At 40.9% G+C, this 18,726-nt stretch overlaps 1 protein-coding gene across 1 annotated transcript in view; it reads right to left on the bottom strand.

Moving 5' to 3' along the window:
* The window catches only part of LOC110495023 (partitioning defective 6 homolog alpha), a 36,636-nt gene extending 19,868 nt beyond the window's left edge, over window positions 1-16,768 (bottom strand). Inside the window, exons 1-2 of the mRNA XM_021570375.2 lie at window positions 16,482-16,768; window positions 7,799-8,021 (exon numbers count right to left, since the gene is read on the bottom strand). Coding sequence (XP_021426050.1) covers window positions 7,799-8,021; window positions 16,482-16,577 — 319 coding nt within the window. The 5' untranslated portion in view covers window positions 16,578-16,768. The remainder of the gene's footprint in view (window positions 1-7,798; window positions 8,022-16,481) is intronic.
* Between the last annotated feature and the right edge of the window lie 1,958 nt (window positions 16,769-18,726).

Raw genomic sequence — 18,726 nt, 5'->3', positions numbered from 1 at the left:
GAGAGAGCTGCTTTCTAATTCTCCTTTAAATAGAAAATGAGAATACTTCCAGGCAGTGGTGCAAAGTACTTAAGTAAAAATAAATTAAAGTACCACTTAAGTAGGGGTATCTGTACTTTTACTTCACTACATTCCTAAAGAAAATTCTGTACTTTTTACTCCATACATTTTCCCTGACACCCAAAAGTACTCGATACATTTTGAATGCTTTAGCAGGACAGGAAAATGGTCTAATTCACACACTTATTAAGAGAACATCCCTGGTCATTCCTACTGCCTCTGATCTGGTGGATAACAAGTAATCTAACAATTCCCCAACAACTACCTAATACACACAAATCTAAAGAGATGAATGAGAATATGTACATGTAAGTATATGGATGAGCGATGGCTGAGCGGCATAGGCAAGGTGCAATAGATGGTATAAAATACAGTATATACGTGATATGAGTAATGTAAGATGTAAGATATGTAAACATTATTATTATGTAACATTATTAAAGTGGCATTATTTAGAGTGGCATTGTATAAAGTGACTAGTGATCCATTTATTAAAGTGGCCAGTGATTGGGTCTCAATGTAGGCAGCAGCCTCTCTAAGTTAGTGATTGCTGTTTAGCAGTCTGATGGCCTTGAGATAGAAGCTGTTTTTCAGTCTCTCGGTCCCAGCTTTGATGCACCTGTACTGACCTCGCCTTCTGGGTGGTAGTGGTGGGAACAGGCAGTGGCTCGGGTGGTTGATGTCCTTGATGATCCTTTTGGCCTTCCTTTGACATCGGGTGCTGTTGGTGTCCTGGAGGGCAGGTAGTTTGCTGACTCAGGGAGTGCATTTATAAAGAAGTGCATTGGAGATGTGGTACCCACTGTGACTATTAAACCTACCCTAACCAGAAACCGTGGATGGATGAAAAGCGTGATCCACCGCATTTAACCATGGAAAGAGGTCTGGGAATATGTCTGAATATAAACCGTGTAACTATTCCCTCCGTAAGGCAATCAAACAAGGGAAGTGCCAGTACAGGGACAAGGTGGAGTTGCAATTCAACGACTCAGACACAAGACGTATGTGGCAGGGTCTACAGGAAATCACGTATTACAAAAAGAAATCCAGCCATGTCACGGACACCGATGTCACGCTTCCAGACAAGCTAAACACCTTCTTTGCCCGCTTTGAGGATAATACAGTGCCACCGTCGCGGCCTGCTAACAAGGACTGGCTGACGTGAGTAAAACCTTTAAACATATTAACCCTCGCAAGGCTGCTGACCCAGACGGTATCCCTAGCCGCGTCCTCGGAGCATGTGCAGACCAGCTGGCTGGTGTGTTCACGAACATATTCAATCTCTCCCTATCCCAGTCTGTTGTCCCCACATGCTTCAAGATGTCCACCATTGTTTCTGTACCCAAGAAAGCAAAGGTAACTGAACTAAATTACTATTGCTCCGTAGCACACTTCCATCATCATGAAGTGCTTAGAAAGACTAGTCAAGGACCATATCACCTCCACCCTACCTGTCACCCTAGACCCATATCAATTTGCTTACCGCCCCAATAGATCCACAGACAATGCCATCGCCATCACACTGCCCTGTCCCATCTGGACAAAAGGAATACCTATGTAAAAATGCTGGTCATTGACTATAGCTCAGCATTCAACACCATAGTACCCTCCAAGCTCATCATTAAGCTTGAGGCCCTGGCTCTGAACCCCGCCATGTGCAACTGGGTCCTGGACTTCCTGACTGGAGGCTAAAGAAATTTGTCTTGGCACCTAAAACCCTCACAAACGTTTACAGATACAGTGTATCTTAGTCTATGCCACTCTGACATTGCTCGTCCTAATATTTATATATTCCTAATTCAATTCCTTTACTTTAGATTGTGTGTATTTTTAGATATTACTTGTTAGATATTACTGCACTGTTTGAGCTAGAAACACAAGCATTTCACTACACCCACAATAACATCTGCGAAACACATGATTGTGACAAATAAAATGTAATTTGATCTATAGCCACATACTGTATATAGCCCGTTTAAAGCCTGATAGGTGTTCAGCTGTTCAGGGCTCTGAAGAGCATTCCCATGAAAACAGGGGAAGTAGCTCTGTTGCCAGTCGGTTGCAGCAAAACAAAACAAATCCCACTGGGTGAACAAATAGAGCAAAAAAAATCTGATTGCGTTTGCCTCCAGAGCCATTAAAATTATTGATCAGAGCTTTGTCTGTAAAGCGAGGAGGCTTTTTCAGCTAATGAGTAATTAGCATGTGTGCTGGATCTCCTGGAGCATACACGGCTTCCTCTTTATACAGTGCCGTGAAAAAGTATTTTCCCCTTTCTGATTTTCTCTATTTTTGCAGATATTTCATACTGAATGTTATTAGATCTTCAACTAAAACCTAATATTAGATTAAGTGAAAATGAATAAAAATTGAATTACATTTATACTTAAGTTTATTTTATGAAATTATGCAACACCCAATTCCCCTGTGTGAAAAGGTATTTGCTCCCTTACCCTCAATAACTGGTTGCTCCACCTTTAGCTGCAATGACTCCAACCAAATGCTTCCAGTAGTTGGTTTTCGACAGACATAAATGGGTCACATCTCATCCAAAAAGTTGACTCATATTTGCCAAAAGGCACCTGGATGATCCTCAAGACTCCTGGAAGAATGTTCTATGGACAGAGGAGTCAAAAGTATAACTTTTTGGACGACATGGGTCCCATTATGCCTGGCGAAAACCAAACACTCACCTCATACCAACAGACAAGCATGGTGGTGGTAGTGTGATGGTTTGGGGATGTTTTTCTCCCTCAGGACCTGGACAACTTGCCTTAATAGAAGAAACCATGAATTCTGGTCTGTATCATAATTCTACTGGAGAACGTCAGGCCATCCGTATGTGAACTGAAGCTTAACTAGGTCATGCAGCAAGACAATGATCCAAAACACACAATCAAGTTACATGAAAATCGCTAAAAAGCAACACATTTAAAGTTTTGGAACGGCCTAGTCAAAGTTCAGACATAATCCCAATTGAGATGATGTTGCAGGACTTGAAACTAGCAGTTCATTCTTGGAACCCCACAAACGTCGCTGAGTTAAAGCAGTTATGCATGGAAGAGTGGGCCAAAATTCCTCCACAGCGACGTGAGAGACTGATCAACAACTACAGGAAGCGTTTGGAGTCATTGCACCTAAAAAGTGGCACAACCAGTTAATGAGTGTAAGGGGGCAATTACTTTTTCACACATGGGCATTGGGTGTTGCATTTTTTATGAAATAAATTAAATATGTAAATGTTGTGTTATTTGTTCAAACAGGTTCCCTTTATCTAATATTAGGTTTTGTTTGACGATCTGATAACATACAGTATCAAAAATATACAAAAGTAGAGAAAATTAGAAAGGAGGCATATTCTTTTTCACAGCACTGTATACAGAAAGACATTCACTGTGCAAGCTACGGCTTTGTTATTCAAATAGGCCTTTCTTCCAAACATATACTGCATATGGTGTAGATGAGCACAGGGAGAAAACAGGAAGAGGAAATGGAAAAAGACACATTACTATGAACTTCCTATAGCAGTCTCTTTCTCTCCTTCGCTTTCTATTTCAATTTCTCACTTTCCATCTCTTCACATCTGAGTTTCTCTCTTGAAGCCTTCTTCCAGGACCACTGGGGAGACTAGATCTCATTAGCTGCATTCGTTGCTCTCCTGGTCTGTGCTGAATGGAAGGCACCCTCTGAGCTTCACTCACTCACTGTACCTCACAAATGGCATTACTATTGCTCTTCCCTTAAATATACTATTGCAGCCTCTGTCACTCTATACATCCACCCTAGTCTCTCTCCATCCAGTGTTATTGCGCCCAGTTCCATCGCCACCTGTGTTGACTTCATCTCAGGCCCCAGCAAGGCACTGTGCTCCCCAGCCATGACAGGCAGAGCAGTGCCTGGTGCTGATGCAGCAGGAGTCACTCCCACAGAGAGCCATGGATAGAGAAGCATTAAGCTGCCCTGTCTATCTCTATTCTGACTGACACATAGCACACTAAACCGTTAGAGCTTCAGCGACCACACAGAGGGGGGTTGAACTACAGGGCACATCTCCTCTCTCCTCTCTATACACAGCTGAGCACATATTTGTTTATTTGGATCCCCATTAACTTTTGCAGAAGCAGCAGCTATTCTTCCTGGTGTCCACAAAAAAAACACAATGACCAGTAACAAAACACTGATACATACACAAGAACAGTCACCCAAATTTAAAATCCAACAATATACAAACAATACAACACAAAAATAATGTGTATGTAACATGCTGACCACACTGCTCGCATTACGTGCGCGAGTGTAGCAAAATACATGTACACATACGTGTTATTCAATCATTTCATCCAAACTGTTTGCGCGTGTGTGAGTAGCCAGGCGCTAAAATAGAACTTGGTTCTATTTGTGATGCTTGATGCGCTGCAAGTTCCATGAGATGTTGTTCAATTTTAAAGGTAATTTTGCTGTTTGCTTGAGTAATTGGAAGGGAGTTCCAAGCAATCGTGACTGTTAATTGTTAATTTCTTTTGGACTTGGGGACTGTGAAAAGACCCCTGGTGGCATGCCTTAAAAGTGTGTCTGAGCTGAATGTTATTTGATTATGCAAACAATCTTGAATTTTCATCACAGTAATATTTATCATAAAAGCTAGATGAGAAGCAGTTAATCTTTCATCAAGCATCAATGGCTCTTGTTTTGAGTCAGTTGCAGCATTTGACCCCTTTTTCTCCCCAATTTTTGTGGTATCCAATTGTTTTAGTAGCTACTATCTTGTCTCATCGCTACAACTCCCGTACGGGCTCGGGAGAGACGAAGGTTGAATGTCATGCGTCCTCCGATACACAACCCAACCAGCCGCACTGCTTCTTAACACAGCGCGCATCCAACCCGGAAGCCAGCCGCACCAATGTGTCGGAGGCTACACCGTGCACCTGGCAACCACCGTCACTGCACCCGGCACAATCAGGAGTCGCTAGTGCGCGATGAGACAAGGACATCCCTACCGACCAAGCCCTCCCTAACCCGGACGACTCTAAGCCAATTGTGTGTCGCCCCACGGACCTCCCCGTCGCGGCCGGTTACGACAGAGCCTGGGCGCGAACCCAGGGACTCTGATGGCACAGCTGGCGCTGCAGTACAGCGCCCTTAACCACTGCGCCACCCGGGAGGCCTTTGACCATATTACTGGACAATAATCAAGATCGGACAATGCCAGAGCCTGAACAACTACTATATGCCATTTTTGTGTCAAAAACATATTTAAAGATCAGTTTATTATTAATCACCCATTCTGATACTGACTAACTCCTTATTTAGAATTTCAGTGAGAACACTGGCTTTGGGTGCTGACATGTAGAGTGTACAATTATCTGCATGCATAGTCATTCTAGCTTTGTGTAAGATCAGTGGCAAATCATTTGTAAAAATAGAGAAGAGTAACGGCCCAAGAAAACTGCCCTGAAAGACACCGCACTGTACATATCAGACGTTAGCAAAGCTTCCATTGAAGAACACTCTGGGTTCTATTGGATAAATACAACTCTCCAACCATGTGATGGCACGTGATGTAAAGTCAAAGCAAGCAAGTTTATTCAATAACAATTTATGATCAATAATATCAAAGGCTGCACTGAAATCTTTATTTAATTTATGTATTTTTCATTTAACTAGGCAAGTCAGTTAAGAACAAATTCTTATTTACAATAACAATACACCTCCAACTATCATCTTATTATCCATTTCTTTAACCAATCATTAGTCATCTGAGTCAGTGCAGTACAAGTTGAGTGCCCTTTTCAATATATATGCTGAAAGTCACTAATTAACTTGTTCTCTGAAAAATAGCATTGTATTTGGTCAAACACAATTCTCTCCATCAGTTTACTAAGAACAGGCAGCAAACTGATTGGGCGGCTGTTAGAGGCAACAAAGGGTGATTCCTTCCACGCCTGTGGACACACACACTCCTTTAGGCTTTGGTTAAAGACATAGCAAATAGAGGTGGCAATATAGTCTGCTACCATTCTCAATAGTTTCCCATTAAGGTTGTCTATACCTGGTGACTTATCAATATTGATGGATAACAATAGTTTTTCCACCTCTCCCACAATAACGTCAAGAAATTCAAAACAGCAATTCTTCTCTTTCATTATTAGATCTTTTATACAAAAATACAATGGTTCACTGTTCAATGTTGTCATTTCACTTTTGAGTTTTTCCACTTTACTAGTGAAGTAGTCATTGAAATTACTGGCAACATCAAAAGTTTTTTTTTATAAATGACCATTAACTTCAATGAACGATCTTGATGAATTGGGGTTTCTGGCCAAGATATAATTTAAGGTACTCAAAAGCTATCTTCCATTGTATTTTGTCATTTATCTTGGTTTGGTAATATAATTTCTTCTTATGTTTGTTAAGTTTAGTCACAAAATAGAGATGGATAACTACAATGCCCATCTATCTCCACTGACCTGGATAACATCGTGAGCCTGACGGATAATTATGTAAAGTGTTTTTTGAGTCATCGATACCTTCCTGTAGCAATCACAAAGCAGCTCAACATGGCTAATAAAGAAGCATAATAATGGGAATTTCATGTAAGCTATTTTTTTTGTTACAAACAGGATGGCATTCTAAAACTGGGAACAATAGCAGCCATTCTCCTCTTTCCAGATTAGCATTTCCAACTGAATTAAGCAAACAAACAAAACAATAAAACAACAGAACATAGAAAGACTTGACTATAAATAATGGGGGAGCAACTTTTAAGAGTATTAGTGGCACATTTCCGGAATGCTGCCCTGCAGAATTGGTTTTGATCAAACTCACTGACCGTGATGGGGCGTTAGGGATGGAGGAATTGAGAGCGAGCTAAAGAGATAGAGAGAGAGAGACAGACAGACGGAGAGAGGGGAGAGAGATGATTAAGAGGGACAGAGAGCATGTGGTGGGGAAGAGAAGGGAGCATCTGAGGTTTGTGTGTGTGTGTGTGTGTGTGTGTGTGTGTGTGTGTGTGTGTGTGTGTGTGTGTGTGTGTGTGTGTGTGTGTGTGTGTGTGTGTGTGTGTGTGTGTGTGAGGCTAGGGGTGAGATCAGGGAGAGGAGCCAGCCCCGACCCCCAGTTCCAGCTCCTATCCCCAGCTCCAGTCCCTTAGCCTTAGCGCCAACCCCAGCTCCATCCCTTCTCAGCGCTGTGCCTTCGCATTCCTGAGGGCTGGCCCAGCGCCAGACCCACTGAGGCAGACCAGAATGGCAACAATGAGCACAGCCCCAGACACTCATCCCCTCACAATACAAGCAACGTCATCACCATTGCCACACTGACTGACTCTCATACCTCCACTATCAGTCACAGTAAGAAACACAGCTTTCAACAACATTACAATAGAGCCACTATCGCTAATGACTGCACAATAACAAAAGACATAACATTTAGTCATAAACACACTAGAATTTTCTGCTAGCTCAACTCAAAGTTCCTTTTCATGATCTACAACTGAAACTTAAAAAACACACCAAGGACAGTGCCGATAACGAACAAGCATCAAGAGTGACAAGCCCACTTCAACACAACAGCCAACAGGTTTTAGAGCAAGAATACAGGGACTCCAACTGCAATAAGGTCAACATCAATAGCAGAGAGCTTTAACCAACAATGTAAGTTACCAATGAGGTTTCTCTTATAAATATATATACTCTTAGTCCCCTCCCATCCCATCCCTCTCTCCATGATGCAGCCTCACCTCTCTTCTGGATGATGATCCTGAGCAGTGGGTTGGCTGAGGAGAGGGCTTTGTAGAAGTTGTCATCATTGTTGATTGGCAGCAGGTCACCCTGGATGTCAGCATATCCCAGCAGCACCTCCACACCGGGGATGTGGTGAACGGTCTGCAGCAGCCGGTAAAACTCCTGAAAGCCACAGATGCCGCTCATCTTCAAAGCGAAACGTCTGTACTCCGCCTCAAACTGGAAAACAAAAGGTCAGGGAATATTGTGTCATGAAAGCAAACTCATGAAGAATGGTGCATCATGATATCAACAAACAACAGACTCCAACATAAGCCTCGGCCATGACATTGCCATTCACTGCTAACCCAACCATTCACAATTCACCTATATTCCACCATCGCTTTCATTGTCTTGCATGCATTCTGCATTCTTCAAAACATAACCTAGGTATTACTTTTACATCACAGAGCTTAACATGTAGACATTGTCCAGTATGTAACAACTGGAGTCATGTTCTGAGACTTCCTATTAGATGCAGCAGGGACCAGGGCACAGCCCAATGATAACACAGTGGATTGTTGATCATTGTGAGGTAGCCGTGTAGCACAAATACATAAAGAGCGCTGTGGGGGACAACACAAGATGTGAGCTGTGCTTGTCTGTGTGGAGATGCTGCCCTGCACAGCCAGTGAATTTCTCTCTGGGGTGCGTATCACATAGAAACACACACAGCAGGTTGTCACTCCTCTAACACGATGTGCAATCCCATCAATGTTTGGTGCCACTTACTTCCCCAATCACAAAGACAGGGAGACAAATATATGACAGATTGGCAGGCGAAGGAGACAGATTACAGAGTAAAGGAAAAATAGGCAGGATGAGCAAACAGTGCTAGACAGTATAGAGTAGAGTACTGCTTGGAGCACCACACGCTTAAAATCCATTGGCTGTTTTTATGATAACATGATTGGCTGGTTTGTGTGTCCAACCATATTTACAGTCTGAAACAAATAATGGGATATGCACTCAGTGATTGTGGACTCTCACAGAAAATGAGTGGGTCTACTCTGCGCTTCTTTTCCTCTCCATTGAAGAAGAATACATGGCATGCTTTACTGAGCAGGAGGGGTGACTGATTATGCCATTTCCACCCAAAAACAGAAAAGAGAGGAAGCAAGGGGAAGATATCAGAACAAGGACATTGGAGTAGACATACTTGGAGTAGACATACTTGGTATTCATATCACAAAAGATATGAGATCTCCACAATAAATTAAAATAGAAAACTTGTAAAAATAGACAAGATCCTGCAACTATGGAGAGGTACAGTTGAAGTCAGAGGTTTACGTACACCTTAGTCAAATACATCCCTGTCTTAGGTCAGTTAGGATCACCACTTTATTTTCAGAATGAGAAATGTCAGAATAATAGTAGAGAGAATTATTTATTTCAGCTTTTATTTATTTCATCACATTCATCACATTCCCAGAAGTTAAACGTCAAACGTTTCAGATAGCGTTCCACAATACATTTTGTCCCATTCCTCCTGACAGAGCTTCTGTAACTGAGTCAGGTTTGTAGGCCTCCTTGCTCACACACGCTTTTTCAGCTATGCCCACAAATGTCCATAGGATTGAGGTCAGGTCTTTGTGATGGTCACTCCAATACCTTGACTTTGTTGTCCTCAAGCCATTTTGCCACAACTTTGGAAGTATGCTTGGGGTCATTGTCCATTTGGAAGACCCATTTGCGACCAAGCTTTAACTTCCTGACTGATGTCTTGAGATGTTGCTTCAATATATGCACATAGTTTTCCCTCCTCATGATGCCATCTATTTTGTGAAGTGCACCAGTCCCTCCTGCAGCAAAGCACCCCCACAACATGATGCTGCCAACCCAGTGCTTCACGGTTGAGATGGTGTTCTTCGGCTTGCAAGCCTCACACTTTTTCCTCCAAACATAACGATGGTCATTATGGCCAAACAGTTATATTTTTGTTTCATCAGACCAGAGGTCATGTCTCCAAAAAGTACAATTTTTGTCCCCATGTGCAGTTGCAAACCGTAGTCTGGCTTTTTTTAATGGAGGTTTTGGAGGAGTGGCTTTGGAGGTTTTGGAGCAGCGGCTTTTCAGGTTATGTCGATACAGGACTTGTTTTACTGTGGATATTGATACTTTTGTACCTGTTTCCTCCAGCATCTTCACAAGGTCCCTTGCTGCTGTTCTTGGATTGATTTTCAGTTTTTGCACCAAAGAACGTTCATCTCTAGGAGACAGAACACGTCTACTTCCTGAGTGGTATGACGGCTGCGTGGTACCATGGTGTTTATACTTGCAACCTATTGTTTCTACAGATGAAAGTGGTACCTTCAGGCGTTTGGAAATTTCTCCCAAGGATGAAGCAGACTTGTGGAATTTTTTTCTGAGGTCCTGACTGATTTATTTAGATTTTCCCATGATGTCAAGTAAAGAGGCACAGAGTTTGAAGGTAGGCCTTGAAATACATCCACAGGTACACCGCAAATTGACTCAAATTATGCCAATTAGCCTATCAGAAGCTTCTAAAGCCATGACATAATTTTACCTGGAATTTTCCAAGCTGTTTAAAGGCAGAGTCAACTTAGTGTATGTAAACTTCTGACTCACTGGAATTGTGATACAGCGAATTATTAGTGACATATTCTGTCTGTAAACAATTGTTGGAAAGATTCCTTGTGTCATGCACAAAGTAGATGTCCTAACCGACTTGCCAAAACTATAGTTTGTTTAACAAGACATTTGTGGAGTGGTTGAAAAACTAGTTTTAATGACTCCAACCTAAGTGTATGTAAACTTCCGACTTCAACTGTATCTAGTACGTAGCTATCTCTCTATCAATCTAGTAGTTATATATCTATTTAGCATCTATCTAGTCTCTCTCCCCTCTCATAGCTATTAGCTACAGCAAGGTGTGAGTTTGTGTGAGTGTAGTGTACAGACTGACGATGGATTTGGCAGTGAATGTAAACTTCTGACTTCAACTGTAAATACCTGTCTATTTATGGAAACATTTCCCTGATGAACTCCTTAGTCATATCTCAGTTTACTCACTTACTTATGGTACTGCCTACTCCTGATGATCGCTATGTCTCATTTTCGATTAATTGTAAATTATACTTTTTTTTAAAAGTGTCTCTCTTTTTCAAACAAGTATTGCAGAGCTGGCTACAATTTCAATTTCATCTCCCTGAAAAGATAGAGCAAATATTATGGCTGAACTCAAATGTGCTGGTTGATAAAATACCTGTATTTATGGGAAAGATGTTTGAATATAGTATTTTATTTTTAAATGATATTGTAAATTGGAATGGTAGAGTTATGTATCTCATGGAGTTATCAGAATTGTATCAGAAGGTCTGCTCAATCCAAGATTACAACCAATTGATTACAGCATTACACCAAAAAATGGAGGAGGCAGGTGGCAGCGGGAGGAGGTCGGGAACTGGTCTGTCTGCCCAATATAAAGGATCAAACTGGCAGAGGAATAAAAATGGCATAAATAGGAAAGTATACCAGTTTTATTTGAGGACCAGGATGTTGACAGCTGTGCCATACAGATTGCAAAATAGTTGGGAAGAGATTTTTGATGTACCGATTCCATAGTACAGGGTGTATGAGTTGATATACACTACCGTTTAAATGTTTGGGGTCACTTAGAGACATTTCCTTGTTTTTGAAAGAAAAGCACATTTTTGTCCATTTAAATGACATCAAATTGATCAGAAATATAGTGTAGACATTGTTAATGTTGTAAATGACAATTGTAGCTGTAAACGGCTGGTTTTTTATGGAATATCTACATCGGCGTACAGAGGCCCATTATCAGTCACCATCACTCCTGTGTTCCAAAGGCACGTTTTGTTAGCTAATCCAAGTTTATAATTTTAAAAGGCTAATTGATCATTAGATAACCGTTCTGCAATTATGTTAGCACAGCTGAAAACTGTTGTTCTGATTGAAGAAGCAATAAAACTGGCCTTTTTAGGCTAGATGAGTATCTGGAGCATCAGTATTTGTGGGTTTGATTACAGGCTGAAAATGTCCAGAAATAAATAACTTTCTTCTGAAACCCGTCAGACTATTCTTGTTCTGAGAAATGAAGGCTATTCCATGCGACTCCGGTATGCTGGCCTTCTAGGCAGAGCTGCTAAGAAAAAGCCATATCTCAGACTGGTCAATAAGAAGAAAATATTAAGATGGACAAAATAACACAGACACTGGACAGAGGAACTCTGAAACTCTCAAAGATAAAAGTAAAAAAATAATAATCTAAATAAAACATAACAAAAAGTAAGTTTGAATGACAATGAGTGGCAGTGTTGTTACAGTTAATGCCGGTTTGCCTGAGGCTGATGCTGTGCAGGTGTTTGTACACATGCAATATACACACACGCTCGTTCAAATACACACATGTGCACATACACAGACATGTAAATAGTGCCATACATGCACTCAAACATATTCAGTTGTCCTTGCTGTTATGATTTTTGTTGTCCTTGATGTCTTTGCTGTTAGATGACTAATATGATGTAGTTGTTGAGCTGCTTCACTGCATGTATGGGCTCCCGAGTGGCGCAGTAGTCTAAGGTACCGCATCTCAGTGTCACTACAGGCGTCACTACAGATCCTGGTTCGATTCCAGCAGTGATTGGTAGTCCCATAGGGTGGCACACAATTGGCCCAGCGTCGTCCGGGTTAGGGTTTGGCCGGGGTAGGCTGTCATTGTAAATAAGAATTTGTTCGTAACTGACTTGCCTAGTTAAATAAAGGTTCAATAAAAAATAAAATATATTGTATGTTTTAAATATTCTATAAAAAGATTAAAAAAACTATTTAAAAAAATATATAATTCAGAGCTAAATTTTTTGGGGAACAGAATCAGAACCAGGAACAAAAGTGATCCATACTATTACAGAACAGCACCCTTATTTTTAAAAGCATGGGAACCGTTAATAATATTATTTTACGTTCCAGTCATTTTTCCCAGTCCCCCCAAACACACACAAAGCGCCTATGCAAAGCCCTCACTCTGTCACGCAGAAAATCTTTGCCAGTGTGTGTGCGTGTGTGTTTGGCCAGGTTACCTGCCCCTCCCATAGGCTACCATAGCCTACTGACGTTACAACTGCGATTCAGAAATTAAGAAAAAAAAAAGTATCTCTAACGGTCGCCCCAGCGTGAGTTGTTTTATGCACGTGATGTCAGAATGCACTTAATGTTCCAAAATGTGATTATTACGCAACAGGACAGTTAACACGCGCTGCCTGCTAATTATCTATAAGCTGTTTCATCTTGTCAATTTCAATTATTTTCTAACAAGTTGTATTTTCTAATAACAGTTTGAATTGAGGTGTGTTCCGCCTCCTCATTAATTCACATAGAAGTAGCCCATTTCAGCGTTGTGGACATTTTGTGTTTGAGGCTTTACTGAGCCGAATAAACTTCTCTCTTCCAGGAGAGCCCACCACACTTCACTCATGTTTGTGCAGATCAAGGATGCATATATTTGCGCAGTCTTGCAAGAATTGGAACATTTTGTTGCTGGCGCTCGCTTTGCCTTCCTTGTTGTTTTCCTTACAAATAACAACTTTGGACATGTGTGCGTTCCTATCAAAGTAAGCTCCTTATTTTCTGTATATCGTTGTCATTTCTACTGTAGGCGCATACAGTATGTATGTATGTATGTATGGAGCATAATGTATTTACAGTTTTATTCACGTTTTCAATTACTGGTGACAAATAATGCATTCTGATTATTGCATATATTGTAATGGACACCTATGATGTGTGTAAAATAATTTTTTGAAGGTTGTACTGATTATAATGAGCTAAGCTATTTGCCAGCTACAGTGGGGCAAAAAAGTATTTAGTCAGCCACCAATTGTGCAAGTTCTCCCACTTAGAAAGATGAGAGAGACCTGTAATTTGCATCATAGGTACACTTCAACTATGACAGACAAAATGAGACAATTTTTTTTTTAGAAAATCACATTGTAGGATTTTTAATGAATTTATTTGCAAATTATGGTGGAAAATAAGTATTTGGTCAATAACAAAAGTTTATCTCAATACTTTGTTATATACCCTTTGTTGGCAATGACAGAGGTCATTATCTTTGGTTGATGAGACAAAAACAAGCACGGTGGCTACCCATCTTCCCATGTCTGTTTACTTTCGATATATATGACCGCTTGTGTTACCTCAATCTTTCCTCAGTTAGCACTAGAACAAATGTAGCCTACATTTTTTTGGATGATTGTGTTATGGTGTAGCTACTTCTGTGAATGTCTGATTATTCCATCCTATAATAAACTGGTCACATTCTGGACATAACTTTGTAAGGACTGTGTTTGTGCAAAATGTTTCTGTGAAAAAAAAAGTATGACCAGCTCAAATGATGATTGTTGCGTCAATCGAAAATGGACGTTCTAAATAAGCGTTCTAATCAAGCCTTCTAATCACACCGGTTTGATCATACGCAACAGGGACCACTGTAGAATTATCACACCCGTTTTTAATCTTACGCAACAGGGACCACTGTAGAATTATCACACCCGTTTGATCATACGCAACAGGGACCACTGTAGAATTATCACACCCGTTTGTTGGTACTTGTGAAAAGTTTAAGGATACTATAGGTATCACGTTTAACATTGGATTTATTAACTACAAAAAGGTAAGAAGTGTTTTATTTTAATTCTGGTGCCACTCTGCACACACAAGCTTGTTAGCTATCTTGGTCCAACGTTAAGCCAACTCTCTGAAGGTCAAAGACATTAAAAGTTCCTCCGTTGAAGCTGCTCCTCCGTAGGTATAATTCTGTGGGCCTAATTCAGATAATGCATGCCATAACAAGATGCCCAGCACTTCAAGCTAAGTCTCGTCCTCCACCCTCTCTCTTCACACATGCAAAATGTCAGTTGTATTTCGCACCCTACACTTGTCTGACATCTGTCCAATGTATGTGTAAACAATTATCGCTTAGCCACTCCATAGCAAGCTGCTCTATCCGCACTGATTGGTGAAGTAATTTAATATCGAGCTAAATGTAAAAATTAAATATAAATCAAGTTTTAAAAGGAATAAGGAACGATATAAACTGTTACCTTTTTTTTGTTCTAACCAGTTGAGAACTTTATTTTGCTGGTCGGAACAGAACAAAAAAAAAGTATGGTTCTGTTCAGAACAAAATGATTGGAAAATAATTTTGATTATTATTTGTAGCGGATCCTACTATATCCCCCACCATCCCAGGGCTCCAATAGGCAGAACAACTTTGCTGAGTCATGAGTGTCTGTACTTGTTTGGAGAAGCAAGCCTCCTGTAGAACCATGTGACAGGCTGAAGTGTTTTCTTTTCATTATTAATTCATATATTCTCTCCCACCAAACACATAGCTATTAGAGAGAATAAGAAGAGACTGACAATAAAGAGAGAACCTGTTTGCCTTCGAGACATTGCCTTTGATACATTTTAAGAGGCTGTGCTGCAGCTGAGGCACATACTTGAGATACAAACATGATTAGAATAGAATCCACTGTCAACGAGTTGTTAAAAATCCCTGTTGAGGAGAGACAGACAGTGAGGCAGTTGCACTGCACAGAGAATGCATGTATAGATATCTCCAACTTAGAGTTAACACCACAATCCGTAGCATATTGTCAGAATTTGACATACACACTAGTATGGAGCATTCTGAGCATACTAGATTGTTAAAGATTCTGACCTGTAGCGAACAACAATAGTAAAACATTGAAAAAGTAATAATCAGAGTCATTAACTCCATTTAAACACTTTCCATACACGCAGTTACAATGTTTGCTCTTTGTGACAGAAATCCATAGAGACACATGGGTTTTACTGAAAAACATGTGTGGCCATGACAGACAGACAATGTGTGTTCGAAGTATTGTCATCGCTATTAATTTTTCTTTAAAAACACATTGACAGAGTATAACTGACAGACAGTTCATTTTAATGTGCTACACTGATGATGATGATAACAATAATAAACGAATAATCACCCCGTGTAGGCTGATAATACATATATAAACACATATAATTTATTGTAAATTGTCAATATTTTTTTTACAGGTAGGATATGGCCTATGTGGTCTATTCAGTTATGGTGAATCGGTGAATTCATTGACAGTGAGCTTACTAAGCCATATGGTTTATCGCTACTAATACCATGTTTCATGCATAATTAATCAGCCAGGCCTAATGTTATAATTAACCGCGAACAGCTACGCTCTATTCTGCAGCATAACAGCGCGCTACATGCATCAAAGAAATTACAACAACAACGGATAGTGCACTTTCATAGCCGAGAGCGACAATGCAAACTGTCATTGCCTCCTAGGCTACTACATATTGAAATAGAGGCAGACACGTTCCAAGCTGCTCCGTCTCAGAACGTCGTGGCGACAAAGGCACCAACATCAGTGTTTCCCGCTCTGATTATGATTAGTTACGTGGGGAATTCAAGAGCGGATAGCGCAATACCTACAGATCCAATTTATACGGCTTGATTTGGTTTAGCCCTGAGCACCGCAGGTGTTATCCATGCGCGTGCCTGATAAGGTAACCTATCAGCAAATAAACTGCGGTCCACGGTAACCGCATTATGAATGTGAAATTAATAAACCAGCCACTTACTTTGCTCTTGACCTCGACCACATTGTCAGTGTTTTTCAAGGGGGTCCTCTGGTACCTTGACATGTTAGCGCGTTGAACCCCAGTGGATAGGACCATCCACAGGCTTTCCTCGTTAAGCAGGCAGTCAGTCACTTCGTCGTAAGCGCATTTGCTCGCAGCACCATGCGAGCTGAAAGACGCACAGGTACAGCAGTCCTCAAACAGTCCTGGTTCTGTAGTAGGAATCAGATCTGTGATGGAAAATGTTGTCCTCGCGATGGGCAGAGCTACACTGCCTCAATAACAATGACGTCAACTAGACACGCCGATTGAAGGCGGGGATGGGGTCGTGCGTGGGGTCAGATGAAATGTTTCAGTCGGTGTTGCCCAGGAGACCAGGAGGCATAAAGAAGGTGAGACAAGGTTCACTGACTCACATTTCTCCAATGAGTGAGTGTCAAAAGTAATTTTTAGGAAGTGACTAAGAACAGAATCCCTATTATTCAACTCAATTAATGTGACGATGAGATTTTTCCTGAGGTCATTCAATGACAACAGGGTAATGGACAGGATTTTTACAAAATAAATATATGCAAATAGAAAAAGTGGCAATGTGGTACTTAAATAGGCCTACCCTTGCTTGTAATATTGGGAAATTGTCTTTGCTGCCTCTGCAGTATTCTCACACTGTATACCATGGAAAAAGACTTGGCAAAAACATTTCTACATATGTGTTCTACATATGGATTTATCTCATCAGCGATGACCCATGCATTGACATCCAGTTTCACCAGTCTCTCTGTCTTTTTCTCTCTCAATTCAATTAAGTATACTTTATTGACTTGGAAAGTAAACACGTACATTATCAAAATTAACATAGCTACAATGATCAAAGATAGGAATATGTCTCACATCAACACCATTATCCCAGAAACCCTAGACACACTCCAATTTGCATACCCCCCCAACAGATCCATAGATGATACAATCACTTTTGCACTCCACACTGCCCTTTCCCACCTGTACAAAAGGAACACCTATGTGAGAATGCTATTAATTGACTACAGCCCAGCGTTCAACACCATAGTGCCCTCAAAGCTCATCAATAAGCTAAGGACCCTGGGACTAAGCACCTCCCTCTGCAACTGGATCCTGGACTTCCTGACGGGCCACCCCCAGGTGGGAAGGGTAAGTAACAACACATCCGCCACACTGATCCTCAACACAGGGGCCCCTCAGGGGTGCGTGCTCAATCCCCGCCTGTACTCCTTGTTCACTGCATGGCCAGGCACGACTCCAACACATCATTAAGTTTGCTGATGGCACAACAGTGGTAGGCCTGATCAACGACGAGACAGCCTATAGGGAGGAGGTCAGAGACCTGGGAGTGTGGTGCCAGGACAACAACCTCTCCCTCAACGTGATCAAGACCTCATCCTAGTCATAGACTATTCTCTCTGTTACCGCACGGCAAGCGGTACCAGAGTGCCAATTCTAGGTCCAAGAGGCTTCTAAACTGCTTCTACCCCCAAACCATAAGACTCCTGAACATCTAATCAAATGGCTACCCAGACTATTTGCATTGACCCCCCACACCGCTACTACTCTCGGTTGATATCATCTATGCATAGTCACTTTAATAACTCTACCTACATGTACATATTACCTCAATTACCTCAACTAACCGGTGCCCCCGCACATTGACTCTGTACCGGTAATCCCCTGTATATAGTCTCGCTATTGTTATTTTACTGCTGCTCTTTCATTACTTGTTACTTTTATTTCTCATTCTTATTAATATGTTGTTATATTTTTTAAGACTGCATTGTTGGCTAGGGGCTCGTAAGTAAGCATTTCACTGGAAGGTCTACACCTGTTTTATTTGGCGCATGTGACTAATACAATTTGATTTGATTTGAATATACTAGACTGTTTGTAATTAAGCAATAATAATGATAGTGATACTCACATTAACAGCAATTACAACAAATAATAATAAAGAATAGGCAAATATGAATAATCACACTATACACTTCTCACTGGCTGTCTTTCAGGTTGTGGCAGGTGGCCACAAATTTGGCTGCTATAACACAGCATGTATTTAAGTAGTGTCTTCCTCATTTAGGTATTCAAATTATTCGTATTGTTTTATAATTTTGGGGAGGAATTAATTTTTTATGTCAGAATATCTGTCACAGTTTGACAGAAAATGCAGCTCTGTCTCTATCTCTTCCTGGAAGAAGCCTGTCCTTTCTGTGCAGCCAAG

This window comes from Oncorhynchus mykiss, chromosome 2 (genome assembly GCF_013265735.2).
Source record: "Oncorhynchus mykiss isolate Arlee chromosome 2, USDA_OmykA_1.1, whole genome shotgun sequence".
In the NCBI taxonomy this organism is placed as follows: Eukaryota; Metazoa; Chordata; class Actinopteri; order Salmoniformes; family Salmonidae; genus Oncorhynchus; species Oncorhynchus mykiss.
This window is presented reverse-complemented; position numbering and strand designations above follow the sequence as displayed.